Below are 27,338 nucleotides of genomic sequence, written 5' to 3'. Positions count from 1 at the left end.
ATAGAATTAGAGTTTTGTGCTAACATTTGGTGTACATAGACTTTGGGGTAGCTTTACTATGTTGAAGGTTGTCTTGACTGTAAATTTAACTGTGACTCCTATGTAAGGGATTACCCAGATTTCCTGAAACACTGAGACACTGGCTCCAAAGGAGCCCAGGCATCAACAACTGGTGAATAACCAAGGTTTATTAAAGTTGTTGCTTTTTATCAGCTACCAGCTGATTTAGTTCTGAAGTATTTTACCTTCCTCTAGTTCTATTACTTGTGGTCTAGTGCTGAATATTTCTGTACGTATCACGTGTTCTTGTGGGCAAGGGCTTAAGTCACCTCTAATCCCATGATTTGAAGTTTTGATTCTATGGAATTTTCTTCCCCACTTTTCAGACTGGGCCAGAAAGGAGATCTGTGTGTGTTTTTTGTTGTTGTTGGTTTTTTTGTTTGGTTGTTTTTTTGTGTGTGTTTTCTTTTTTTTCTAACAACAGAAAGAAGACTGCATGGTTATGCGATGATGGTGTATCTTTGTCCTTTTCATGCACTAACATGGTATTGCATAGGTTTCTAATCAATTTGGCATGAAGGACTGATGAAAATGACAGATGGCATTTCTTCACCATCTGCAGAAGGTATTTGTAGTCCATTCCCTTCCTCTTTAATTAACTTGGTAACCATCCTTAGTAATTTTGGGCCAGATTTTCAGCATAAATAAACTGGCCTAGCTCTGTACCTTTAACTTGAGACAGACTAATTTACTCTGGCTGGGGATCTTGTCCTAGCTTAGTCAGCAGAATGGCTCTCAGGGAGCTGGCATGTTGACACAGTACCTTGCAAGTCTGGGATATGATCTGGATGGAGCTCCAGTAAAGCCCATTACCCCAGTTTGTGCTGCCTCAAGGGCGCTGGAGAGACTAATGCAACAAGCATGTTCTCTTGCTCTCTGTGTCTGGTACGAATTCTGTATCTGGGAAAGTTCATATGTTAGAAATAACAGCAGTATTGCTATTGACTGCTTTTCCAGACCTTTGGTAACCACCTAGAAGAACTTTAGAATGTTAGAAGACATAAACAGGGCAAGAAGTATGAGTCTTAACTGAAAAAAATAATGTTACTCATGCCTAGAAACGTATCAGCCAACGGGATACGTTCCACCCAGGCTGAGCTGAGCTCTACCTTCGCCCCGTGACTAGCTCCCTACCTGTGTATGAAAGATCTACTCTGCAGAAGGAGACTGCAGCAGGATTTGTCCCTGTATCTGCCTCCCTTATCAGCGCTAATGTCAGAGGGTCAAAATTCGGGCGTGCTTCCTCGTGCAAGCCGTCCCTTTGCCATTGAGGAACAACTCCCACTGCAAGCACTGCTGGCAGGGGTGAGGCAGGGCCCATTGGTCCTGGCCGGACAGACTGGTGGCAATTGTACCCATGCATGTTGCTGGAAGTCAGCCTGGTGTGTTTAACCCATTCCTCAATGGCGGTGTGTCCCTCCTAACCCTTCACCATATGTTTCCTGATTACAAGCTACTGGGCATGTTTCTTTTCTTGTTTTACTCAAGTTTAGATCAGGAAAATTCTGGCAAATCCTGCCGAGGACAGAACAGCCAGAGGGTTATAAAATCAAAGACACTGTGCTGAGGTGCTGCGTAATGTTGCTCTCCAGCTGGGGCATGGAGGCTTTCTCTAGCTTAAGAGGATGTTGTTTCTTTCCTGTTCTCTTGTTCCAAGTGCTCTTCTCTCCCAACTGAACAGAAGAGTATTGCAGGTGAAATGTCTGTTGCACCAACAGCCAGAATTATGTGGTAGTTTTACACACGCACTGTAACTCACAGAACCTGTTTGTCAAATGCACTGACAGCTGGAGATATTTTAATGGCCTTTACTTTGAAAACATGAATTTTTCTATCTTGCCTTTAAAAAAATAATACTGTAAAATATGGAACAGCAAGTTGGTTATAGCGCTGGTAGTTAGGACTCTAGTCCTGCTTCTGCCATGTTGCTGTTGTGCAATAGAGATCAATTTAGCCCAGATTTTCAATACTAGACCAGTGAAAGGTAGCAGGGGACACTATGCTCTGATCTCAAAAGGATTTAGCTGCTTGGTGCTCATCATAAACCTACTGTCTCAATTTACAAAAGATCCTACGTGACACGTACTACTGAGTAAGGTGCCTTTCAGAAATGGTGTGTCTTCAAGTGTCTATATGCCTTTGAAGGTGGGCTCTCCAATTTCTGTGCTTTGTTTCCTTCCTGTTGAATGGGCAATAGTGCTGTTTAGTCACATTTGTGGGTCTCACATCTCTAGCAGTAAGAAGTACTTCAGAATAATTCTTATTTTTACCTGGTCCAGGGAACCCTTCCTGTGATCCACTCCCCATCCATTGCTCTGTGTTTGAGACAAACACAGCACTTGAGCAGTTTTGCTTTGGAGATCCTCTGTAATCCACGAGGTTGTACTGCCCAGGTCCAGGAAAAGGTGGATCTTTACAAGGTGGGATTGCTGGAGCACAGAGCATCAAGCAGAATTTCTGACTGTCAGGAGAGAAGAGGCTTAAGAAGCTTGTCCCATAGTGGTGGAGTTTTGTCAGGAAATAAAAGCTGTTGTTTCTGTCAGGTGCCCTGGAGAGGTCAGTGCTTAATCTTCCTAAGCCAAAACCTCTGGGGAATTATCTGGGGGAAAAAAAAAAAAAAAAAAAAAAAAAAGAAGATCCAATTGCAATGCTATAGTCAGACTGCTTTATTTACTGTAAAATACAAAGACTTGTCAGTGGTCCAGCTTCTGCAGAGACCTAGCTGCTCCAGAGTAAGACAGCACTGAAGCCAAAGCAACAATGCCAAGTAACTCCAGCTGGGAGTTCCTCCCATTCTCTCCCACTGATTGAAACAGGAGAGGGTGCAGGCTCTAACCCCAGCAGCTGGGTGTGAAGTGTTTTTGTGTCTTCCCATGGTACAGACTGGCAATCTTATCTCCTCATATTTAATTTGCCCTTCCCTCTAGCCCTCTGTCCTTATCAAATGCCACTTGGCATTGCTTCCCTCTCAGCCTACAGCTTCCCACTCTTTGTACAAAACCCCTGCTAAAAGATACAACTGCTGAGAGATGTAGTAGGTACACCTGTTGAGTAAGGAGAGCTGTGGGCCTTCTCATGTTCTCATTCTTTTCCATGGTCAGGAATTTATTGTTGATCTTAATCTTAGGCCAGGCAAAGTCACTGCATGGTGACAATAAATTTACTTGAACAATTTGCTGATAGGCAGATTTATTTGCCTTCTCATAAGGATATGAAGGGGAAGGAGTTTCCTTTCATGCCTTTAATCCCTTTGAAACAAGTGGTAGGATGGGATACGTGGGAATGACAGTTCTGGCTCGAAGGAAGTACTTGAGAGTTTTATTAAGCCTCCTTCCAGCCCTACTTCCCACCACAGCAGTGGCTAGCAAAATGCCCACAATTTGCCCCCTAGGTTGCCTGAGATGCTGTACTGCTGTGAGCAACCCTCACTGTTCCCGCTCAGTGGTTCCTGGATTTGACCCTTTATGCCCAGTGTTACTCTGGGGGTGAGTTTAGGCCCTGGCAATGCAAAAGAAGCAAAGCCTCGTGCTTAAAATCCCTGCCTGAGCTACGAGAGCTGAAGGATCTTTTTCCAGGTCATGTGTGCTCTGACTTCTTGCTCTGTAAAATGGGGGTAAGATATTACCCCTACATCATAAGGGTGGTGCAGTATTTAATTACTGTTTGTAAATGTCTGAGAGATCATAGGATAAAGCTACCTCTGATACACTGCTCCAGGATGTTATCAGCCCACACTCCCCTTCAAGGCAATGCCCTGTAACACTTCCATTTCTGAGCTAGTTCCTGTAAATCTGTGGCAATAACTGGCCAAATTGGACCAGCTGATACAGTGGGATACTGTGGGATCACTCTGCTGTCTGACCTCATTTCAGATGTCGCATGAAAGTGGCATGTCTTCCAGAGCTGGACTTACTTGAAAGGAGTTTTCTTTGCTTCCCTGGTGGGTTTATGTGGCTGATAGATTGTGTGCTCTGCGGTAATTCTGTCTGTCCTTGTCAGGCGGGAGGTCTTTGACTTGAAGCAAGGTGTTATACCCTTGGGAGACACCTTGGTGAGGGAATCGCTGATGTTGTAGTGACCTACAAAACATACAGGAAAGGGATGTAAATACCAAACATGGCTGCAACACTGGTGCTGAGAAATGAGAGTGCTACAGTCAGTGAATGTAACAGAAGGAAAAAGAACCGGTATAACAGGACTGTGTGGGGAAATCAATTCTGGATTTAAGAAGTGTTGTCCTGGGCAGAGCTTATTTCGAGGGACACTGATAAGGCAACACCAAACTTTGTCTTGAGCATAGGCACAAATGGAGACATTAGCAATTTTAAAGAATCAAACAGGAGGAGAACTCACACGTGATATAACTTTGCACGATAGTATGCGCCCTCATGCTCTGGGTCTTAAACCTCAACAGGCTATGGGCCAGGAGTAGGCTTCTTTTGCAGCTAGAGTACTGTGGAGCTTGGTACATTATACACTAATGTGGCTTCTCCAGAAGCCTCTGGCATTTACACAAGAGTTGCAGGGTTTTTTAGTGATTCCTTAAGGCTACTCAAAACTGTCAGGATGGTTTCTGGAATGTTGTCTCAGCAGAGACTCAACGGGGTCAACCCATAGCACTTGGAAGGGAGGCACACTGGTGTTCTGACACCTGCTCAAATCTCGTATGCCTTAAGAAGCTCTGAGTGACCTGAATTTGTGTGCAATGGTGCTCTGCACCCTGGCGGAATAGAACCAAAATCACCAGTAACATCTTTCTTCCAGCTCAAGGCTCACGTACATGGAGAAGGCCATTTTCCAATTTTTTCCAAATTTAATCCTCTTGTGGTTTGGGACACAAAGACTGCATGGGCAGAAACATTGTTGCTTTGCTTGCAGAAATCCATAGATGTCTGTTTCGGAAAAAAGAAAAAGGGCTTGTGAATGTCTTTAATTGACCTAACATGTGGGTAATTACTGACAAAGGAAAACCCACATTTAAAATCCAGTTGTCTCCATCATGAATGATTCTAATGATGCAACTGTAGGCGGTATTAGGATCAAAATATTGGAGTGCTTACCAATTGTAGGTAGGTCTCTTTGTGACAGCCCAGCATGTAAAGGTTGCATTTACACACTGAGGACATGAAACTTGTGCAGAAAATGTGGCTTTTGGCTTTAATTGCTATCTCCAGACTTCTCCGATGTCAGGTTTAAGTGTCTTGTTTGGATCAAGCTGCTGACTGAGCCCAGAATTTGAGGTGGCACTGCCAAGACACCAAAGACCATCTGCAAGACAGCCCCTGGAAAGTGCTGCAGTGAAAAGGGGCTGTGTCTGTGGCTATTACTGCTGGGACTGCAGCATGGGCTAGTGGCCTTGAACTAAGCATGACTTGAAGACTCTGCACTTCAGTTCATTCAAGCCTGCAGATAATGCTGGAGTGGTTGTGCCCTCCTGCAGCTTGCACCAAGCTTGGTGTGCAGCACTGCAGTTCTACTGCTAGCAGTCCCCAAGCTACTTAACTTGGACAGAGGTGCCAAAAGTCCCTGGGGGAGGAGGTCATGCTGCTCTCGTGGAGCACTCAGCTATTTGCCACACTCGCTGCCCAGATACACACTGCAGCTCTTGTACAGAACATACATAGGAACACATTTAATCCTAAGCCCCTAAGGAGCTCACACTCAAAGAGAGAATTGGTCCCAGAGCTGAAGATAGCTTTGAGGACAACTTAGGATATTGTTTTCTTGTTGCTCACTCATTTTCCCCAGAATATTTGTCAATTTTCATCTGTCACCGCCTTAAAAACAGATCTTCCAGTTCCTAGACAAAAGTTCCTTTTTGCCTAAGAGCAGTGGCTGCATAAAGAGTGCAGGATCTGGCCTTCTTTTTCTTCTCAGATGTCTCTTTGTCTATAGTCATAAATTATCAGACACTGCCATCTTTTAAATAGATAGTTTCCTGTTCTGCTTCTTGTAGGTTAGATAGTATCTCCTACAGTAAATCATGAGTCAGTGATTAATTCAAGAAGGCTGTTCCCAGAAGCAAATTCTTACAATGTTAAAAATAATATGATGTGAATCCATTATACTATGATATAGAAAATAATTATGGCCTGCAAACTAGTTTAATCAACTTAGAACATGCCAGGGCAGATAGTCAGCTGAAGTGAGTCATCATAAGAAAGTTCACAGTCTTAGTGTATAGGTTGTACGAGCGAACATGATTACTCCATGTCAGCTGAGTCTCAGTAACTCTGTAAGTGTGCTCTTTGCACACCCAAATTGTGAGGCAAGACATGTTTGTTTAAAACACCTTTGCTGATGTTTAAACTGTATCAATTTACTTTATAAAAGCATGAATTGCTTCAAGAACATGCATGCGGACAGTTGTCTCAGCTGATGAGTAGCAATTTATTAAGCTTATTAAATTGTATCATGTTCATTCTGCCTTAAACAGCTATGCAATGTCATCAAATGTTATGAAGAGTCAACATGTTCTGCCTCAATCACAGTGGATGTATCTTGCATCAAAATACGATTTGAAAGGGAAAAGTTCAGTAGGAAATGGCTGCAATGTAGACATTCTGTGCAGAAAAAAAATCTCTCTAAGGAATAACAAAATCCAAAAGTAAATATGGCTAAAGCAAGACAACACTGAAAGGACAAAAAAAAGTCCATTAGCTGTGTGCATATTATTATAAACTACCTGATAATTGTTAATAACACTTTGTATTTTGTTATCATCTTCCATATTTCAAAACACACTCCAAATTCCTGTGGACTAAGACTTGCAACACCCCAGTGAAGCCTGGTCACCGTGGCATGGGTGGGGAGCATCAGGCATGGAACAGTTAAGTGACTTACACAAGGGTGAATCAGGAGGAGGTTCAGGAACTGAACCTGAGGGCTAGGTCCTCAACTGATATAAACTGGCACAGCTCCACAGCAAGTGGAAGGGCACAGCCAATTACATTAGTTGAACATACTCAAACCTGATTCCCAGCTCTGAGGTTGAACCTCAAAACCCAGTACCTGTTAAAGATGTAAAATTCACCTGCCTTGAGCTTCTTGGCAGAAGTTCCCTGTAGCCAACCAACACAGGCTAGATTTCTAGGATGAAAACTCACAGGATGCGGTGGGGTCTTCCAGTATCAAAGCCAGTGATGTGGCAAGAAGGGCAGAGGTTGCCACCATCCCAGGGTCAAGGATGCATTTTTCCTCCCTTGGTATTGAAAAGTTACTGCCTGATGTATGCTCATTTCACAACACCTTGGGATACACCTGCAGCATGGTCAGAGGTGAGATGGTAAATCATGCAGAAATACCTGAGCTAGGTTCATGCTCATTTGTTTAGCTACTGAGTGCAGTGGAACAGACCTCAGAACCATCATGCACAGGAGAAGTATTTAGTGCAAAGCTCTGGGCTGTTACAACTACCTTGAGAGCTGTACCCAAACTAGCTCGGTTACAGCTAGTTCCTGTGTTTTCTGGAACTTCATAGCATCACCTGGAACATCAAACATGACTTCACCAGCATTACATGTTAGCTGTGCCCTGCTGCCTGCCTTGTCTTCCCTTCCAAATCTCCTTACATGGTATTGATTGGGGGCTGGAGTAGGGATTTTCTCAGTCTTCCTAGAAACAGGTTGTTGAAACACCCTAGAGTTTCCCACGCTAAAGTCTCGTCTGGACTGAAAATATGATAGGCTGTTGTAGGCATTCGCAGCTGGATAGCTGGAGATTTTCTTGCGTGCAGTGCGTGGAACCTGGAAAGAGAGGGAGAAAGGAAATTGTCAGTAGCTGAGCTGAAAAGAAATTGTGAAATGACTGAGGCCTGGTATTTACCAAATGTAATTTTTAAGGACAAATCACCTCTAGCATTTTAAAATAGCAGAAACTTTGGTATACAGCACTCACAGTTGCAAGTTCTGTGAGATTAAATGGGGATGAGAATGACTTTTTCAAGTAATAAGCTTTGCTGACTTCTTCTTTTGCGGGGGGCAGATGCTCATCAGCTGGCAAAAGAAACTTTTTTTTTTATTTTATTCTTGTGTTAGAGAGAACGGATCCTGAAATTATTCACTTTAGCTATGAATTTCAGCTAGCCTAGTACAACGCTCTCAATGAGTCCACAAAGCATGTGTGTATGTATCCTCCTTCACACTTTTGTAAGTTAACAACAGCTCTGCCAATTTGGTTTGAAAGGTTTCATGCAAGATGAAAAAGGACCACCTCTGGGTGAGACTAAGCAGAAAAAAGTCCAGCCCCATTGGAAACTGAATTTAAAAGAGAACAAAAGATGAAAAAGCAGCTTAGAATAGCTGTTGGACTTCCACTTTAATTATAACTCTGTCTGATGACAGTGAAAAATGATTTTCCTTCTTGGCTGGATTTTAGAAACATCCCCAGTACAACCCTAAATAGACACTGCAGACAGGCAACAGAGTAGGTTAAAGACCAGATCCGCAGTCTCCTGAAGTCACTACAAAGGGACTATGTGATTTTAGCAGCTTTGGAAATCAGTCTGAAATAAAATGCTTCCTCTTACCAGTGACGGAAAGTATCCAGTTCCTTTCTTTGACAATGAAGTGCTGTTGATCCCTGGAGACTGATGAGTGACGTTATAGAATCCTGGGCCTGGATTTTCACTCTAGCAAGAGAAGTATCACACATGTTGACCAAGCTGTATTGATCACCTCTCTCTTGGGGCAAAGGCAATGAAATACAGGCATAGGCTCACACTGATGCTAATGGGACAGCTCCTTTCCCCAGTACCTCATCTTTCTGCCACATACTTGAGGCACTCCAACTTGTGCTCCATGGACAAGATGGTTGTGCTGAGGGAAGCAAGTCTGGTCCAATTTGCTAGAACCAGCTATTAAATGTGCAGCGGGTTTCCAAAGCAGATGATAAAAAAAAACTGCATCTGCAAGCTCAATTACCTGTTGTTTCCCAGGCTTGGCTGCTCCTGCTGACCAGCCTGCTGAGGCTTGGATGGAATCCCATGCTCAACCCTGTCCCATGAAGGGGGGAGTTACTACTCTGACAGCACGTTCTTAATTAGCACCTTCCAGGACAGCACGTGTCAGGGAAACAACTACAGAGCCCTTCTCCCATCCACTGCATCTAGCTCTGGTTTGGCATGCACATCATCACGTCAGTGTTGTTGAAAGTAATTGGAGATTAGACATCTACACTCCCTTGGAAATTTACCTCCTGCTACAGTGACTGCACACCTCTGTGTCCTTTGAATACTTTGAACTATATTCTGGTAAATATAAGGGAGGATTTAGCTGTGTGGTAAATCCACCAGAAATGCCTTCCAAACTCCAGTGTTCAGGTACCTGTGGGGCTGTGTGAATACAGTGGTAAACTGGCACAGTTACAAAAGTGGGTCAACTCACTTGTTAATTATTCCAGGTCAGGTACTAAGAAGCAAATAAGCTCTCTACATTGCCTACATTACAGGTGGGTAAACTTTGTGTACTGGTAAACTTCATTTATCCCTGACTACCCTGCTAAAGGAATGTGCTCCAAAATGGCTTGTGCTGAAGAGAACACAATCAAGCACTGGTGGAGGAAAATAAGTCAGTAGCTGCAAAAAGGTCTAGTATTAAGCGACCTAATGCTTCCCCTCCCCTACCTAGCACAGTAACTTTTCTCTAGGGTAAAGCTTAAGAAAGAATCAGCCAAGCCCTTGTATAGCTTGTGGTTTGGCTTCCTGCCTGCTCTGCCCTTCAAGCAGGAAATTCTCAAAGGGAAGGGAGTGCTTTGTGAAGCTACCTTAAGACTCTGCCTCTTCTCTTTTACTCAGAACTTAGCATCAGGTCATCTGGAACTCCTGGAAGCTGACCAGACAGACTGATGGCGCCTACAAAAGGTATTTAAGCAACTTCTCTACCTTGATCATTTTCCCTCATCTTCTGTCCTTTACGTCCTTGATTGTTGTTATTCAGTCCCGAGATAATATGCTCCTGATATCACTGAGATGGGAGAGACAAGCAAGGAGGAAGAGATCAAAGGAAGGAGAAGAAAGAGAAGATGCCAAAGGCAAAAGAAGAAAGAGGGAAGAAGCCAAATACTTCCGAGATTTACCTACTTTACATACCTGGGACCCAAAGCTTCAGAAAATCTGAATATACTTAGTTTTCAGAGTTCTGGTGTTACCACCTAGTCACCAGATTACAGGAAACAGTCAGCGGGGTCCATGGGCATCCTCCTTCCACCAGCAGAGGATGTAGCTTGAAAGCTGCATCCAGAAAGCCCAGGAGGCTCATGGCACCTCTGAGTGTTGGCTGGACTTGAAAAGAAGACCTGCACAGCTCAGGCTGGGAAAACAGTATGGTTTTAACGCATCTTTCTGCTTCCCTCTGCTGGCCAGATAACAGATATACCAATGTAATTCCTACAAATCAGGGAAGGATCAGGGTGAAGAGTATCAAAAGACAGAAGGGGTCATATTCTCCTATCATAATACAAGTGTTAACTCTACTGATTTCTTTGAATTTGCTCCTGAATTTCACAATACATGCAAGATATACGTTTGTGTCCGTGAGGGTTCAAGACTGGAGAAGGGACCAGGGACAAAGCTGGGTGCATGAGAGGTAGGGAGACAACGGTGATATATGTGGAGTAATTTCAAGGTTTAAATTAGTAACACTGCTTTACCATTTACTTCATACTGTTAAGAGCTGTGATTACAAAGCAAATTTAACAACCGTAATCTAGGCTTAGTTGCGTATTTGCCATAATATATTTTTAGTTGCAGTTCAGTGTTTAGTTTTTAGTTTTTTATTATGAGGACATGAACTTCAAACATTTTTGTTACTCACCTGGTTATACTGAAATCACTTTGATTGAGAATTAAATCCCTTTTTTTCTGAGTTTGAGATCACCTTACAATGGTGCTTATAAGGACTGGAGGAAATCTGGAAACCTAAGAGGAACAGCCAATAATAACAAAATTCTGAATATGAAGATACAGGAAGAATGTAACTACAACACCAGTTTTCTTTTTAAATAGGATGTAGAAGTTAAGGGCACATCTAACATTAACGGTGTATACAAGTCAAGAAACCAGCAGTCATTTCTGCATTTATTTAAAAAGCAAAGGGAAAAAAAGCACTTTGAAGCACTAGTGTTGATAAATGGGCTGACTCAGTGCTGTTTAATCACTTTTGCAGATTTTCCTCATTTACTGAGTTAAGCAACTCAACATCTCCCCTCACAGCGCTGACCCTCTCCGAACTCAGAACCTGAAGACAGAGGCCAAGGGCGCTGGGTCCGGCCGAACTCGGGCGCTGTGCGGCCTGGTGCCACCCGAGAGGCGCCACGTTCTGCAGGCACAGGCCTGCGCTCAAAGGCCTCGTCCTGGCTGCGCTGCAGCTGCCGCGAGGCAGGGGTTGAAGCCAGCCGGGTTCTCCAACCGCACAGTGTCACCGCCGTATCGTGACAAAACCACCGACACTTCATCGGATCGGGGTCGATGTTACTGCCAGACATGGAGCTGCACTGCAACGGCGCTGCAGTGCTGAACGGTACTGTGAGCTCAGTGAGAATGTGCGTGTGCAATACTGAACTTTAACCTCAGTGAAAATGTGCGTGTGCAATACCGAACTGTGAGCTCAGTGAGAATGTGCGTGTGCTTCTGAACGAGGGCGGCGAGGCCACAGGGCGAGCTCTGGGCTTGGAGGCGGGTGGCTTGCCGGCAGAAGGCGGCTGGTGCGGGGACAAGAGGCAGTAGGCGCAGGGACCGGAGGCGGCTGGTGGACAGGAGGCGGTTGCCGCGACAAGGGAGCCAAGCGCGGACCTCCCGCGGCCCCGCAGAGCGCGGAGGGCCGGGGCTCGGCCGCGCTCCGTGCCCTCGTGCCGGGCAGGACGTCCCCAGGAGGGCAAACGGGGGCCTGAGGCCCGTCGGTGACTGGGCTCTCCGCGCTCCCGGAGCTGCCCTCGCGTCGGTCGGTTCCGTCAGCAGCCCCGCGCTGTACTTTGGGAGAACCCTTCCTCACTGTAACTCGAGCTCCACCGGTGCGGCCGCCCACGGCACGCGGCTGCCGCGCACCCGCCGCAGCGCACCCAGTCCCCGCAGCGCCCGCCCCGCCCCGCGGCCACCGACACGGCGGGCGCCCGGGGGAAGCCCCCGCCTCCTCGCCGGTACAACGGCCCGCCCAGATCTCCTCCAATCGTCGGGCCTGTTCCTTCGAGCCCTCCCGCAGGCACCCAATAGCAGGCGAGCTCTCAGAGCCGCCCTCCGCGCGGCTGCTTAAGGTGGCTCGGGGCTGGCCCCTCGCGCACGCGCGTTAAGGTGGCTCTGGGGGCCGGGGCCGGGGAGGGCGCGGGGCCGTCGCTGGGGCCGGGAGCGCCGCGGGGACCGGGAGCGACCCCGCCGCCGCCTCGGGGCCTGGGGGGGGACCGGGCGTTGCGCTCGGCCGCGGGCGGGAGGTGGGGGCGAGGCGGCCGGGCCATGGGGCCGCTGAGGCAGCAGGTGAGTGCGCGGGCGGACCCGGCCCGTTCCGGGGCTCCGCGGAGCGCGGGCGCCTCCCCGTCAGGGCCCGGCGCTGCCCAAGGGGCCCGGGCCGGTGTCCGCGGGGTGCGCGGCCCGCTCCGCTGCCGCCGGCCGGGGTCCCGAGCCGTGCGCGCTGCCGCCTTGCCGCGGCCCTGCCCCGGCGCCTCCCCCCGCGCGAGGCGGCCTCCCCCCCGCCGGCCGTTCCTCGGGGCTGCCGGCGCCTCTCGGGGCCTTCGGGGAGAGGAGCTGCGGCGGCGGGCAGGGGCCGCGGCCCGGTGTCCAGCCGCCTGCGGCGAGCCTGGCTCCGAGGAGTCCGAGGAGCTGGGGCTGAGGCAGTTTGTGAGCTCTAGTAAGCAAAATTCTCTGCAAGTTTCTGTGTCTGAGACTTTCTGAAAAGGCATTTAAACTCTTTCTCTGCTGATACGTGTAGCTGTTAGTTTGATTCCAGTGAGTTTTCTGTGGGCTACCCTTCAGCATCATTTCATTGCAGCTTTTGGACAACTGAGTTAATTTGACCTGATTCTTTATTTTCTTCTTCTTTTTCTTCTGTGTTTTTTTTTTTAATCAGTGTCATCTTGGAGGAATATAACATTACTGCCCCACTAACTCACTGGAAATGTTAGCTCATCTACACCTCTGCCTGCAGTGCCTATCCTATGTCAGTGTAGCCCAGTGGAGGAAGAAGAGCAGCAAATAGATTTCAGAGAGCTTATTTGTGCTTCACAGATGTGATCGTTTGTCCAAGCTCAACAGGATGGAGGGGAAGAACTGGTACTAAGTTCCAGACAACATGGTTCTAGCAGAGTCCAAGTCTCTTCTTTAAAGAGAAGTTCTGTCATCTCGGAGGCTGAAAACCAAACACTTCAGTAAACAAAAATGGAAGGAGGCAACAGTCCAAATCTGCAACTTCAGCAACTCCCACTGGCCACAGCAGCGGTTTCTGTGCAGCCACACACAGACTCCTTTTCTTACAAGGTCAGGTTTCTATCCCAGACTACCCCTAGAAGGCCTTAACTATTCAAGTAAGCTGATAATGCCACTTATTTTGGTTATTTTTTTTCGCAGAAAGTGCACTGTCTTTGTATTTAGCCATGCCTGCAGGCCTGAGTGTGTTATATGCTGTGTATATAAGCAGTGAGAGAAAGAAAGACAAATTCTGTGTCTCAAAGAGCTGGACAAAGTGAAGAAAGAATGATTGGCTGTTAAAAGATCACATAGCTGTCTAAAGCGGGTTAGGAGCAATAAATTTTGCTAGGTAACTTTTCAGACTATTCTGTACATCAGTGATTGAGACCAGCTGTTCTCATCTGCACTATTTTCAAGTGCTTACATTTCAGCCCATGATCTCCCAGAGCCTGTAGCCAAGGTAGGACCTGTTGCAATAATTCCTTCTTATTTTCCAACTGGAAATGGAACTGTTCCCAAATCACTTTCCTACGAATCCATCGTTCGGAAGGTGCTTGGAAAATCCCTGCAAGAAGGGCTTTCCCTCCTTCCCCAAGATGCATTGTAAAAATTAGTCAGACTGGCATGAGCTTTCCACAGGCTTGCAAGCTCTCAGTCCAGAAGCCAGTCACTCTGCTCTACTTACAGTGCCTCAGCTGAAAGGGCTTCCTCCTCGCGGTCTTCCAAACTGAACCTGGTGCTGAACCCGGAAACCATGCTGAATTTTCTCTGACTTTCTTTGTGATCACACGGTGATGTTTTTGTGCCAACTTTACTGTCTTGTGGGGAAAGCATCTCATGTTTTTGAATGAAACTGCTTGGATAAATCTCACTTTCTCACAGCCAGACAAAACTTTTTGTTTCGCTGATACAAACTTGAAAGTCTAAAGTCATTGTTAAAACCAGGAACTGTAAATTTACAGTTAAGGGAGGAATACAAATGTGAGCTCAGTTATCCCAACTAGTAGTAGCAGTAGGTAGTACTAGTAGGTAGTACTGCACTGTATCTTTGTTACCTGCACTGAGATGAGAAGTGCTAGTGACATCTAATGAGATTTAGACAGTTGTTGGAGGAGCACAAGTGCTAAATGGCCTGTCTTGACTTCAGGCTCTTCTGTTCGCTCCTAATGTACGTTTCCTTTGTGACTCAGCTTGCTTTACATTTTTTTTATTTCAAGCTGTGTCTCTAGACCATGAGAGTTATTGCTGAGCTAGTAACGCTTACGTGGAACGTGCTAAGAACTTGTTAGGAGTTGCTACTAGTTACCTTTTAATTTGGAGTGTCTGGTTCATGTAAAAAGCAGCATAAAATCTGTGATAATTGGCTGCACCATTAAATGAGCCAAATTGCTCACTGAACCAGCAGATGGTACAGGTGGAGAAGAGCAAAATAGTTATTAAAAGGTGACCCACAGAATGCAGAGGTTCTTGATCCATATGCTGCTGAATGCCAGGCCAACCTTATGAAAACAGATTTCATAAGGGTATTGTTAAAGATATTAAAAACAGATTCTTTGAAGGGAAGAAGGAGTGAACAGGTTGTTGCGTTTAGCAGTCTGACCTTTCACTCTAAGAAACCGCGAAAATGCGAATACATGCACGCTAATTTAAGTCTCTCATACGAAGTGTTAGTTAAGGAAGGGTTATCTTTCACTTGAGTTTCATAGGTTTGGAATGAAGCCACAAGGAAGTTACTTGAATTATCTTAGGTCATGTAGAGAAGATAAACAATGATTTTATTGACAGGTGATCTAGGAACAGTTTTAAAAGTGTTCTCTCTCCCAGATTGTGCAAAAAGCCTGAACTCTCTTCAAGGTCCAGTGGGTAAATTTAATATCTGTGTATTTACTTTGTTTTTCCAGGAGAACTTGATTGGTGCATTACTAGCTATTTTTGGGCATCTTGTTATCAGTATTGCACTCAACCTTCAGGTGGGTATCATGAAACAAATATCGATCCTGCCTCAAGCATCCTGCATTAAAAAGCATCAAGCATGCCAAAGCTTCTGTACCTTTCTTCTCTTTTCTAGAAATACAGCCACATCCGGCTGGCAGGTTCCAAAGACCCCCGAGCTTACTTCAAAACCAAGACATGGTGGTGTGGACTGTTTCTGCTGGTGCTGGGAGAACTGGGAGTGTTTTCCTCTTATGCTTTTGCTCCTCTTTCACTGATTGTGCCTCTCAGTGCAGTGTCTGTTATAGGTAAGAGATGACTGATGTCTGAGTGCGTTGCACTGTGATACTGCTGGTGACTGGGTCAATACGTACATCATCCTGTTTCTTTCTTTTTTTTCCTATAGCTAGTGCGATCATAGGAATTATATTTATTAAAGAAAAATGGAAGCCCAAGGATTTCTTGAGTAAGTTTCACAGTTCCTTCTCATTTTTCCCTCTGTTTACAAGCTATCCTGCACATAGCATGGCCTCCTAAGAGTCACAGTTAGAGAGATGGAGAAGTCTGCATAAACTATAGTACCTCTTCAAAAAAAATGTCATCTCATCCACTATTTGTTAACAATGGATTTTTTGTTTTGTTTCTCTGTCTGGTGCCAAGTTATCAGAATCTCACCTTGCTGTTTCATAGTTTTTTTGGAATACATAGAAATCATGTTTGTTTGCAGATTTGAGAATCACAGTTCTCTGAGCTGAAGCCGGAGTCAGGAGCCTCGACTGTAATAGCTTACGCACAACTGAGTCAGATGAATTTTGTATGTGTGCAGGTGTTTGCAGAACTGGGGCATTTGTTCTTCCATTTCCTGAAAAATGGGCTGTAGGCAGGCATGATAAGCCCCAGATGTAGATCTTACGACTTCTGTTGGTTTAACAGATGCCACCTGGTATGAGTTCTTTTCTCAACTCACACCATACGTATTGCTTAGGGTTATTTTTACTTCTAATGTTTTGAAAGTGGGGCATGAATGGCAGAGGAATGAGTCATTTGGAGGAATACGCATGATGTCATGGCCACTGCGCATGTGCGATATTAACTCCATGCATCCATACTAACCCACTAACTGTCCTTTTTTTTGTCCTTTGGTCGCCAAAGGGCGCTATGTTTTATCCTTTGTAGGCTGTGGTTTGGCAATTATTGGAACTTACCTACTGATAACATTTGGACCTAATAGTCATGAGAAGATGACGGGAGAAAATATCACTAGGCATTTAGTGAGCTGGCCATTTCTGTTGTATATGGTAAGATGGCCCATAAAACGTGGGACGGTTTTCTGCTGTATGCCTGATTTGGGAGTTTTGTTTCAAGCATTGTTTTTATTTATGAGTACTAGCAATGTTTCTTATTCGCTAGTGGACCTTTTCAGCTTTTGCTAGTGTCAGTTCCACAGCGCATGTGGACACCTGCATGCACAACTTAGAATTTAAATATCTTTAGCTTAAAATTTTTAAATAGCCTGCTCTTTCCCTGACCTGTCAGCTTCAGGCTGTGGCAGTAGTGTTGGTGGCAGCTAAGAACAGTTGTTCTAGAGGTGTCCAAATATTGTGCTTGCATCTGTTCTTTTCCTAGGCTGGCTTTCTCTGGAGTCATCATTGTCTCATTGATAATATTGTGCAATCTGTTGCTCCTTAATAAAGATAAGTTTGGCCATTAAATAAAACGAGTGCTGCAGGGGTCACTTAAGGAAAGTAGGAAAATAGAAAGTAGGCTGAGATCTGTGATGTGAATATTCAGTTGGGATTATCTGATCTGCTTCTTTACCTAGAATGTAATGTCAAAGATGTCCCATGTTTCCTGTACTGCAAAAACCTATTGAATATCTTGTCTAATTAGAATCTATGATCATGTTAAATTTGATATGTAACTGTGTCGGGTCTTCATTTTCCTTTGATTTGTCCTGTTGTATGATTCTGATATTTGACTGGCTCAGAATCCCATATACTCAACATCTAATGTTCTCTCTTCTGGTTTTTGTAGCTTTTGGAGATCATCGTATTCTGCCTGCTACTGTATTTTTACAAGGAGAAAAATGCAAACTACATTGTAGTTATTCTCCTGCTGGTGGCTTTGCTGGGTAAGTTGATATGGACTTACAATATCTTCCAACTGTGGCTTAAAACACTAAACTACAGTAAAGTGATGTATCTGTAGCATATAGGGAATTTTATTGGCCTAATTGATGTCATAAAATGCATCACTCTATTCCAGAAATTTTACTACGAATTAGGTAAAGCTATTTTAGTGACGCTTAGGATCTTTGCAAATGATCGTTGAATTGTCACCTCTGTCTCTGTAAACATCCACAGGTTCCATGACTGTTGTGACCGTGAAAGCTGTGGCAGGCATGATCGTTGTCTCAATACAAGGAAACCTCCAACTCGACTACCCAATATTTTATATTATGTTGGTGTGCATGATTGCTACAGCAGTCTTTCAAGCAACGTAAGATGCTCACCCTCTCTTTGTCTATAACTGCTGGATTTAGTGGGTCGGTAATTAATGAAATGTTTGTTATCTATGTAAAGAATGCCGATCAAATTTTAGCAGGAAGAATTCCTGGTCTCTTCTATGACCTGTACTCAAACCCATGTCACAGGAGCCTGGGATAGCATTTTTCTTTGCTTTTCCATGTAGTGACATGGCCAAGTAGTTTTGATCCCAAATTTATACATCAGAAAAGTATTTGCAAAACAGTGGTATGATTGAAATGGTGGCAAATCAAATATAGTATCTTTGCACTGGCCAAAATCAGTGCTCTGGTGTTTTTTTTCCCCTCTGTTCTTGTGATAACATTAAAAACACTAGTAGTAGCAAGGATAAGGAGCAATTCAAAATGAGGGTGGCATTCTGGCCTCAAGGTCAATGGCAGTAATTTCACTGCCTTTAGTGAGTACAGCTAGAAGGTTTATTCCTCAATCATTTGTATTAATTCCAAAGCATGCTGATGCTGGTTTATTAGAATAAAGTTTCTTAAACTTATTTGCCGTTGATTTGAAAGGTGCCTCCAGAAAGGAGAACTACAGGAGTCTGTGATAACTGCTATACAGTTTGAGTATCCATCCCAAGTCAACCTGTCATCTGTCATTGTATTGCAGATTTTTAGCTCAAGCCTCACAGCTGTATGACTCGTCTCAGATTGCTAGCATCGGCTATATCCTGTCCACAACAATAGCTATCACAGCAGGTAACTGCACAAAACAGTGTGTTGGTCCTTTCTAAAAGATGGGCAAGAGATTTTGGAAAATAATTCTCACAGCTGAGGAAGGTGAATACTCACAAGACGATGACTTGTATTTTCTTGTAATCTCTCTTCTGGAGTTGGCTTTATTTCTTTTTCCTCTCCCAAGATGTGAATTACTCATTTAGACTGTGTTAAGTTCTGTCTTTTCGTTTAACGTATTTGTTTCCTCTGGAAAAAGGTGTTGCAGTTCTCTTCCTGATTTTTCTTGTTTGTATTGTATCTAGGATACAACCGCTCACAGTTGTGTAGGCACTTTTCTTTCTGTACAGATTACTCCAATTTCAGCCCTTGTCCACACAGGAAAAATTTCACCTATATGAACAAAGATAAGCATTTTAAACCCCCTTAGAATTCAAACCTGTAGATATCCTTTTAAATATCTTGTTCTCAGTAGCTAGACGTATGAGCAAAACTAGAAGGAAAAAAACACTGGAGAAATTATTCATTGCAGTCAAGCAGATGGACCATCCACGTAAACTAGTAATTCTCTTCTAGGTATATAGGGGCAATAGCTCCCCCCCCTTAAGTTACACATTGCCTTTTAATGCGCTTCTTCAATCTCATGAGAGACTGTGGCCTGCTCTTTAGCTAATGTTTATTTCCTGGCGTGTTCCAAGCCATATGCTGCTCTCAGATTCATCAGCTTATTTACTTTACGTCAATTAGAATTGTAAAGAGTAGGAGCTAGAATGCGTGTAATGGGCTGCTTGTCCTGTTGACATCCAGGGTGCCAAGGATGCTTGCCGTCTTATGATTTTAAGCTGTGTATACTTGACTGGGGCCAAGGGATCCTGCTGCAGTTAGAGATCCAGTCTGTTGTTCAGACATCAGAAATATGTTTATATGGTACCCACTGCTATATGGTGAGAACTCAGGCTGATTTGCACAGTGACCTGCAGTAGTTCCAGTGCTATTTCCTACCCTACCCCAATATCAAAAAACTTGTACTAGTTGCTGTGCGAAGATTTGTAAATACACAGTTTCTGTTAAAGCGGAAATATTAATAGGGCATATTAATCTATTTTAAGACTATAAACAAGGTGCTGGCAATAGAAATAGTAATCTTAATGACTTGATTTCTGGAGGGACCAGTGCTTGTGATGCAGCACTAAGTACTCGTGTTAGCTGGGAAGAAAGGCATAATGAATTCTTTCTTTTTCAAGGAGCAACTTTCTACTTGGACTTCACTGGCGAAGATGTTCTCCATATATGTATGTTTGCACTTGGGTAAGTCTTAAGGTTCCTTGATGGAAAACTGAAAAGTATTTCTTCATATGTATACATTTAAAAACTATATATAAAGTTACATATATGTGTTTATGTACATGCATATGAGATGCATATCCTGCTGGAAAGGAGGATGAACTGAATACACTTTCTCTATTAAGAGCAGACGGTGGCCCATAGAGTCAGTGCGTTGTCTGAGTAATGCTGGATGCTGTAGAAGAATTTTGTCATGCTAGGTTATGCATAATTGTAAAATGTTTGTGCCCCACATTAAATCTTTTTACTGACTGAATGATGATCAGCCTGGATGTTGAGGCATATGGGTCACTTCTCCAAATGTGGTCATTCTGTCTAAGGTGAGCTGGAATGCTGTCAAGCAGCTTATGAATGTAGAAGAACTGCAAAATAACTAGAAGCAGCCATCTGTAAGGGATCTATTTCAGGTTTTGCACTGCGCCTTCACTGAATTATTATGGGACTTCAGGAGTCCTGTTTTGTAGGGCGTGGCCATTCACCCAATGCAGATATGATCAGTAAAACTCACTATGTAACTCAGCATTTAGTCCTAGCGTACAGCGTTTGATGTGATTAACTTTCCATAAGCAGGGGACATTCTGAAATGTCTTTCCATTTAATGCAGGAAGACAACAATATCTGGGAGTTTAGTATTATGAACTGTGCCATTCTCTGTTAACATACTGTAAAAATCAAGATCAGGAGTTGTTCATGTGTTTACCGATGGGAAATCTTGGAAAGTTCAGGCTGTTAAATCCTGGAATTTCATGAAAGCAAATCAAATTTTGATACGCTTGCTTTCTGCTTTTAGTTAGTCAAGATCAATTAATTAATATGAACTTTTTTCAGCATTTAGGTGAAATTGTGATTGCTAGGTGAATTTCAATACTGTCAAAGAAGGTTACTCTGCTGGGGGTTCCTTGTAATTCTGACTTCATAGACCTTTCTCTTCCAGTTCTGAATTCTTTACTGTGCTATATGATAGGCCCTCAGAAAAATTGACAAGCAACATTCTCTCTTCTCCCCTTTCACAGTCATATCATTAGAACTTGTCTTCTTTCTCAGGTGCCTCATAGCGTTTCTAGGTGTCTTCCTGATCACAAGAAATAGGAAGAAATCCATACCCTTTGAACCTTATATATCAATGGATGCTATGCCAGGTAACGGTGTTTTATCGCACTGTCTCTTAAGTCTTGGGCTTCACAATGGAAATTCAAGCTTCAGTCTCTCTTAAGCATCTCAGTATATCAGGCAGCTGTTTTGTTTTCTGTTTTTTTCCTTCTCTTTGGTTGATTGTGCCATGTGAGGGGTACATCCATGTTTTGCATGAAGCAGAGAAGAGATGATGTTCCACTTCAATACTCTTATTCTGGGTCCTCTGACACCAGGGATAGTGTCAGAACAGCCTTGTCTAGGTGGCTGCTGTCTGGGAAGATAACTGATTTTGAGCATTTGCTTGGGATTGGTTTTCATCAAGCTGGAAGAACCAATTGCTGGGGATGACTGAGGTACATGGCAAGAGGTAGAGGCCGGAAAGATCAGAAACTTATTTTAGGAATAGCTAAGTGTCTTTCTGGTGATCTGTGTAAAAGACATGCAGCATTTGATAAATAACTGACTGCCATCTCTCATTCACTTGAGCATTATTTCTCCATTAGTTGCTTTAGAGCTAAGCAGAAAAACATTGTCTTTCATTTAACACTCAAGGAGCTGATGAGCCACATATATTGCTAACTCCGAGACCATATAATTTGCTGATTTAATAGAGTGTAGATTGAATGCACTTTTTCTGTTCCTAAACATTTAATCTCTTTGTACTTTTCAGGCATGCAAAACATGCACGATAAAGGGATTGCAGTTCAGCCTGACCTCAAAGCTTCCTTTTCCTATGGTGCCCTAGAGAACAATGACAACATGCCGGAAATTTATACTCCAGCTACATTGCCAATAGTGCAGGAGCAACATGGTTCCAGAGGAGTTTCTGCTCCACCCTACCGGGTGCTGGAGCACAGCAAAAAGGAGTGAGTGACCGATCTTTAAGGAACTGATTTGAATCATCAGAAGTATGACCTTTATTTATTTACCTGTTAAAATATAAGCAAGTGTAAAACCAACCTTGGTATAGTTTAAAGCTTGTCTCAAACTTAACTTTCAAGGCTGATTATTAAAATAAACAGCTCTCTATAGTTGTGAATTTGAAAGTGTTCATCTTAGCAAGAAGTAAATCACAGTTCTCCATTGAAGGCTGCTGTCTGGGAGTGTGAAATGCAGAATGCAGTGTCGTGGCTTTATGAAACCTGTGGGATGACAGATGCTGTAGAAATGCAGAGCTGTGGGAAGAGAAGTGACCGTGCAATTTTTAGCCCTGCTGGCAGTGAGTTTATCTCCAAATAGAAGTTTTCAGGAGTTGCTCACAGTGAGAGGAGGGAAGGATTTAATCTCTTATGCAGAGAGACTGATGATTTTCTGGAAAAGTTGTAAATCCTCATGTCTCTAACATAACCACCAAGCTACCTTAACGTGGCAATAAAATGTAATCACTTTCAAGCATGAATAGTGGAACTTACTGTGTCGTCTTGGGCACTTCTGGTATAACTGTTCTCCAGCTAGCATTGAACATATGCACTGAGCACATGAATTATTTTTGTAGCACCACTGGATTATATGGCAGTTTAGAACAAAGATTTTGCCAGTTTTCTGGTTTCATAGCAAAAACTTCAAGTTGGATCAAATGGTACAGAGGGAACATTGTGAAGTAGAAGAGGGAGGAAATGAGAATAGTAACATGACTAAAGGGGATGTTTTTGTAGTTCTTGAAGAGGTCCTAATTCTTTATTTTTATTTTCTCTGTGGCTGAGGCAGGATTTACAATTTTGTTTAGTGATCTTAAATGCTTAAAAGAGCCAACATTCCTTTGGCAGTGTTAAAAAGCTAAGTTTAGGTGGTGTAGGTTGGGGTGCCCTTTTGTGCCCCTTTTTTTCTAAAAATTGAAAAAGGTACTGGCCTAATACTATGAGTGACCTGGGAGGAAGAAAGAAGCATACACAGTCCAGCACTCAGTACTGGAAGAATAATGAAGCTTTGTGTACTCATAATATTTATCTTTCCAGCCGCCAAGAGAAGGCTGTAAGCTGATACAAAGGGAGAATAGACACAAGGTGGGGGAAGCTTAGAGTCACAGAATCATGTCAAGTGAAGGGGACAAAGTACATAGGTTTACTGGCATATGCAAGTTACTTTGACGTTTTGATATCCTCATTTCTCTAAAAGCAGTTGTTTTACTTGGAAACAGAATTTTAAGTCTGCTTGGTGTGTCCTGGACTGTACACATATAAGAGCGTCTCCTTAAGACCTTAGAAGGCTTAATTTGAAATGAATAGTGAACGTGTTTTGTGCATTTTTAAGTGCTTACTCTGGTTCCAAGGGTCTTGGAAGGATCTTGGGCTTGCAACAGTGTCTTTCTGCAGTTTTTTATTTTTTTTAATTTGACTCATGGCCAGGTTCTGTTCCTACTACCAAAATTTCCCAAGAGCTCCACTGATTTGTGTGTAGTTATTCCTGATTCCTCCTCTTGTAGATGACAACAGAACTATTCTTTCCCATGTTTGCCTTGCCAGCTATGAATACCAATTTAATCTGGAAATACTTGAGACTGCTTTGGTGTTTTTGTGCAGCTTAAAAAAAAAAAAACACCACCACCTTCCTCTGCAGAGAGCAGTTGCTTAGTGGCTGTACATGTGCCTGTCTGTGAAGTTTCTTCACCAGCTTGGTATATCTGACAATTTAAATCTTATCAGTGGCATCACATACACTACAGCTTACGAAACCTAAAGAAATACCAGCTTTTCTTTTGCCCACAATACTATGTGTGCTTAAGTAAGATAACAATGTTAATGGGCTAATATTACCAGTATGTTAATCTCATTGAAGTTGCAGTGACACTGATTTTCTACCTTTGGCTCTATATCCCCAGTAATTGATTTTGTGAATTTACGTGCCGCTTTTGTTCATTAAAATACAAAACAGAGTAGTACAGTGGAGTCTGGCTGGGCAGGGTACAAGTATATAGGCTTTCCTTTTCTCTCGCCTTTCAGAGGCAGTAGCTGATTGACCTGATCATTCTGAAAGCGCAGAGACATCCTGTTTTAAAACAAGCTGTGCTAAATCATGCATACGTACGGAGTCTACATTTTACATAGTAATATTGTGTTTAATTACTACGGAGGTATAAAATGCTTATACTGTAAAACCGTTTATCAGAAGGGCCTGCTGTTGACTCCTATCCATAGGATGATCCTCTGCGTAAGTGAACACAGCTTTCCCAGTTCTTAGTTTCTCAGTAGTAGTTAAAAACCGCAGCTGACTGATGTGCAGACTTTGTGGCCAGTTGTCTTTTCTGGTTAGCTGGTTGGGGTTTTCTCCTAATCGTAGGGTTGTCTTTTCATGAGAGACAGACACAGTGCTTTGCTGGAGGAGGGGGAGAGTGTTACTCTGAGTGATGCTGAGCATCCACGTGTACTTACTTGTGTTGTGTGGGCCTTTCTCTGGCCTGATTCAGTGATTTTTTTAGAAGTAAGCTACCTGATTACCCACAGCACTGCAGCCTGGGCACTGGCTGACTCCTAGCCTAATGTTCCTCTCTTCCACAGAGTCCTTAGCTGTCAGCACATGGCTGTTGTCTGCTCTGCCTGACCGAGCAGAACCTTAACTTTTACACTGTTGCGGTATTTTGGTTCTTTTCTTTCACAGTCTCTACAGGCAAGAGTCCTGCTACTGTGTTTCACACAGTCACCTCTCATTTGCTTGGTCTGTGCGTGTTTCAGTAATTCTACCTGATAGTTACCTTTACATTCAGTGAGACTTGCTTTTGGAAGCTTTCTGACAAAGGATTTCAAAGGAGGTGATGTTTATTTCTAGAGCATGTAAATCATAATATTTTAGATTATTCGGTTGTGCCACATCAGCAGAGCCTGAGGTGTTCCTTGGGCTATAGGCCTCAACTGGCGCACTGATGTTGCGAGAGTTGCATTCTTGCCAGTCTGTTAGCCACTGTAAGTGTGGTGCTAGGATTGCCAGGGCGCACCTCGCCCCTGCTTGCTGCCTATGTTCAATACTTGAATTTTAGATTTTGTGGTTTTCATTGTTTATGTATTTTTCCCCCTTTCTTGCTCATTCTCCCAAGCTTTCAGAAGAATTTACTTTCTGATCTACAGCAGTTTTTTACAGCTGCCATCTCTGTTGCTGAGAAGGCATGAGTAGGGGCTCCTAGAAACTAAATGTCTGTTTAAACTGAGTGTTGGCCTTCCCCAGCCTAACAGTGGGGGGGATAGCTCAGGATTACGATAAACTCCTTACCTCTCTTGTAATAAAGAGCTTGCGTGCTGAAAACAGGATGCTATTTGTACCCTCAGATCTGTACTTCTAACAGAATATTTGTAGGGCTGAGGTGACAATGGTGCCCAGGATTGCAGCAAACACAGCTAAAATACATGTGAAGATTTAAAGGAGAGGAGCCCCGTGCCACATGCTAATTATTCTTGCAGCATGAAAAGGGATCAGTTGGTGTAAAGCACACTCGAACAAGTGTATGTCAAAGCTTCAGTTTATCAAGAACTGATCCTGAGAGAGGCAGGGCACTGTAAACAGCGGAGTGTGCTTAGATTTCCAAATATGCAGCATTTCTTTTCAAAAATCAAAAGCTGAAAAAGTGAGCACAGAAATCAGCTGACTGTCTCCTTTACTAGTCTGGGAGAATATCTCCTTGACTCTCTCTCCTAGTTTCCTTATCAAATGTGAACTGACATCTATTGCCTTTACACTGTGTGGCTTTTCAATGCACCAGAGCACTTACTTTGTTCTCACTGTATATCTTGCATATAACTTTATGCTGTGGAATACAATTCCAATGTTGGCTGAATGTACAAAATGATCTGCTTACAATGTTCTCTTGTTCACATTAAAATGTGCATATAAATCTTATGGTCCAACACTGTAAAGCTAGGATGACCGCTTAATTTTTCATAAGCGATGTTGCATGTCTATTTAATTTTGTCTTTTTGGTGAGACCTTTGGAAATGAAAATTAATAAAAGAGCCTGATAAAATGTATAGAATTCTGGCTTGCTAAGTATTCTTGCTATAGCTTTCATGAGCTGTAAGTATCTTAAGGAAAGTTAAGACAGAGTAATAGCTTATAACCCTAGGTACTATGTTCATCCAAAGAAGTGTCTTTTTAAAAAAAAAAAATAAATCTGTAAATGAAAAGCAGGTTGCTACAACTGATGTTTGGGGTTGCGGCACTACTAAGGCTTGCAAATTTACATGACTCTCCAAGTATTTACTCAGAAATTTTGGTTTTAGAGGGCTTTCAAGAAATCTTACTGTTCATTATTTTAGAGAAGAGCTTGAAAATATGAACTAAGTATAACCTAAAGGAGTGGGGGGATTGAGGAGGGGGAAGACAAGATAAGACAAATCACAATAACGGAATCATTGTTATTATTGGCCTAACTCAGGATTTTTGCATGCCTGCCAACTCAATACTGAAACTGAGACAACAGCATGTTTCTCCGAGACAACAAAGACCTCTAATGCTAGTTGGGAATGCCACGCTGCAGGAGATGCCATCCCTCAGACACAGGATATCGCGTCTTTGATTGCAGTACTAGACACTTAAGGCCATTTCCTAACAATGCCATTAAGTGAAATAGACGGCCATAAATTTAGACTATTGGCATTGCAGCTTAATTGAATGCTTGCCAACCTAATTAACACTCACCGTATGGGTTGTAGGCCAGGGGGATGTGCAGAAGATAACCCTCAGGATATTCCTCATTAAATATATCTCCTGGGGTCCCAAACCACACGTGTGGTTTAACACCAAAGCCTCATCCACATCGCAGTCCCGGGATACCCCTGGCTCCGGCTTTCCTGAGTGCTGGTGGGAGCAGCTGCTGACAAACACGGCAGTACTTCAGCGCACCTCGTCTAAGAGTGACTGTGTTATAACAGAGACAACCGTGTGAAGTGCCAACGTAAAGAGGCGGCGATCAGCCCGGCTGTCAGGTTCATGACAAGCGTTACTCGCTGCCTTTTTCTGTATCAAAACTAGGAGAGCGCGTTTAACCGCAGAAATTTCAGACTTAACGTCAGAATCCTGGCTGGCTCCCGGCTCCCGAAGGGCGGACAAAGCCGTTCACTAAGCGCGTCAGGGGAATTCACCAGGTGCGTGTGTCTGCGTGCGCGGAGAGCTGAGCACAACCGCAGCAGGACGGCGGTTTTGCGGTTTTGCTTATTTCCCATGGAAATGCGCGCTCCCGCCCGTGGCCGCGGGTCGGGGAGCGAGCGCGGCCCCCCCGGCCCCGGGAGCGCGCGGAGGCGGCGGCCGCTGCCCCTCGGCCCCTGCCGCATGCGCAGA

The 27,338-nt window shown here is 43.7% G+C and overlaps 2 protein-coding genes and 1 long non-coding RNA gene across 10 annotated transcripts; 1 reads left to right on the top strand and 2 right to left on the bottom strand.

Moving 5' to 3' along the window:
* Positions 1–191: 191 nt before the first annotated feature.
* On the bottom strand, positions 192–11,541 carry STPG1 (sperm tail PG-rich repeat containing 1). Its single transcript, XM_040535416.1, is given in 8 exon segments — positions 192–2,521; positions 3,974–4,139; positions 4,841–4,952; positions 5,036–5,081; positions 7,477–7,805; positions 8,588–8,689; positions 10,872–10,975; positions 11,277–11,541. Coding segments are annotated over 8 exon segments (1,464 nt in total). The 3' UTR covers positions 192–2,181.
* Positions 11,437–26,024, top strand: NIPAL3 (NIPA like domain containing 3). 8 transcript variants are annotated; one of them, XM_040534897.1, is made up of 12 exons: positions 11,437–11,576; positions 13,271–13,519; positions 15,352–15,420; positions 15,519–15,690; positions 15,789–15,848; positions 16,535–16,680; positions 17,417–17,513; positions 17,746–17,881; positions 18,535–18,623; positions 19,844–19,907; positions 20,988–21,082; positions 21,748–26,024. In XM_040534897.1, exons 2-12 carry the CDS (start codon positions 13,421–13,423, stop codon positions 21,945–21,947), a joined length of 1,227 nt encoding a protein of 408 aa, XP_040390831.1. In that variant the 5' UTR covers positions 11,437–11,576; positions 13,271–13,420; the 3' UTR covers positions 21,948–26,024. The 8 variants fall into 8 exon arrangements, 7 of the variants coding, with proteins under 7 accessions (XP_040390831.1, XP_040390828.1, XP_040390832.1 ...); XM_040534894.1 differs by having other exon boundaries at positions 13,113–13,519; XM_040534898.1 differs by lacking the exon at positions 11,437–11,576 and adding an exon at positions 12,281–12,343 and having other exon boundaries at positions 13,113–13,519.
* Positions 18,733–27,267, bottom strand: LOC121058837. Its single transcript, XR_005814374.1, has 2 exons — positions 26,700–27,267; positions 18,733–18,992 (listed from the first exon to the last, which is right to left on the bottom strand). It is a non-coding gene; the product is annotated as an uncharacterized LOC121058837 (long non-coding RNA).
* Positions 27,268–27,338: the final 71 nt, after the last annotated feature.

This window comes from Cygnus olor, chromosome 23 (assembly GCF_009769625.2).
Source record: "Cygnus olor isolate bCygOlo1 chromosome 23, bCygOlo1.pri.v2, whole genome shotgun sequence".
NCBI classification, from domain to species: domain Eukaryota; kingdom Metazoa; phylum Chordata; class Aves; order Anseriformes; family Anatidae; genus Cygnus; species Cygnus olor.
The sequence above is the reverse complement of the archived record's forward strand: the minus strand, read 5'-3'. Positions and strand labels throughout refer to the sequence as shown.

Coding starts and splice junctions, on each gene's coding strand:
- NIPAL3 (XM_040534897.1), top strand. CDS start 13,421: ATGGAAGGAGGCAACAGTCCAAATCTGCAACTTCAGCAACTCCCACTG. Junction 13,520..15,351: donor CAGACTCCTTTTCTTACAAG/GTCAGGTTTCTA, acceptor TTGTTTTTCCAG/GAGAACTTGATTGGTGCATT. Junction 15,691..15,788: donor CAGTGCAGTGTCTGTTATAG/GTAAGAGATGAC, acceptor TTTTTCCTATAG/CTAGTGCGATCATAGGAATT.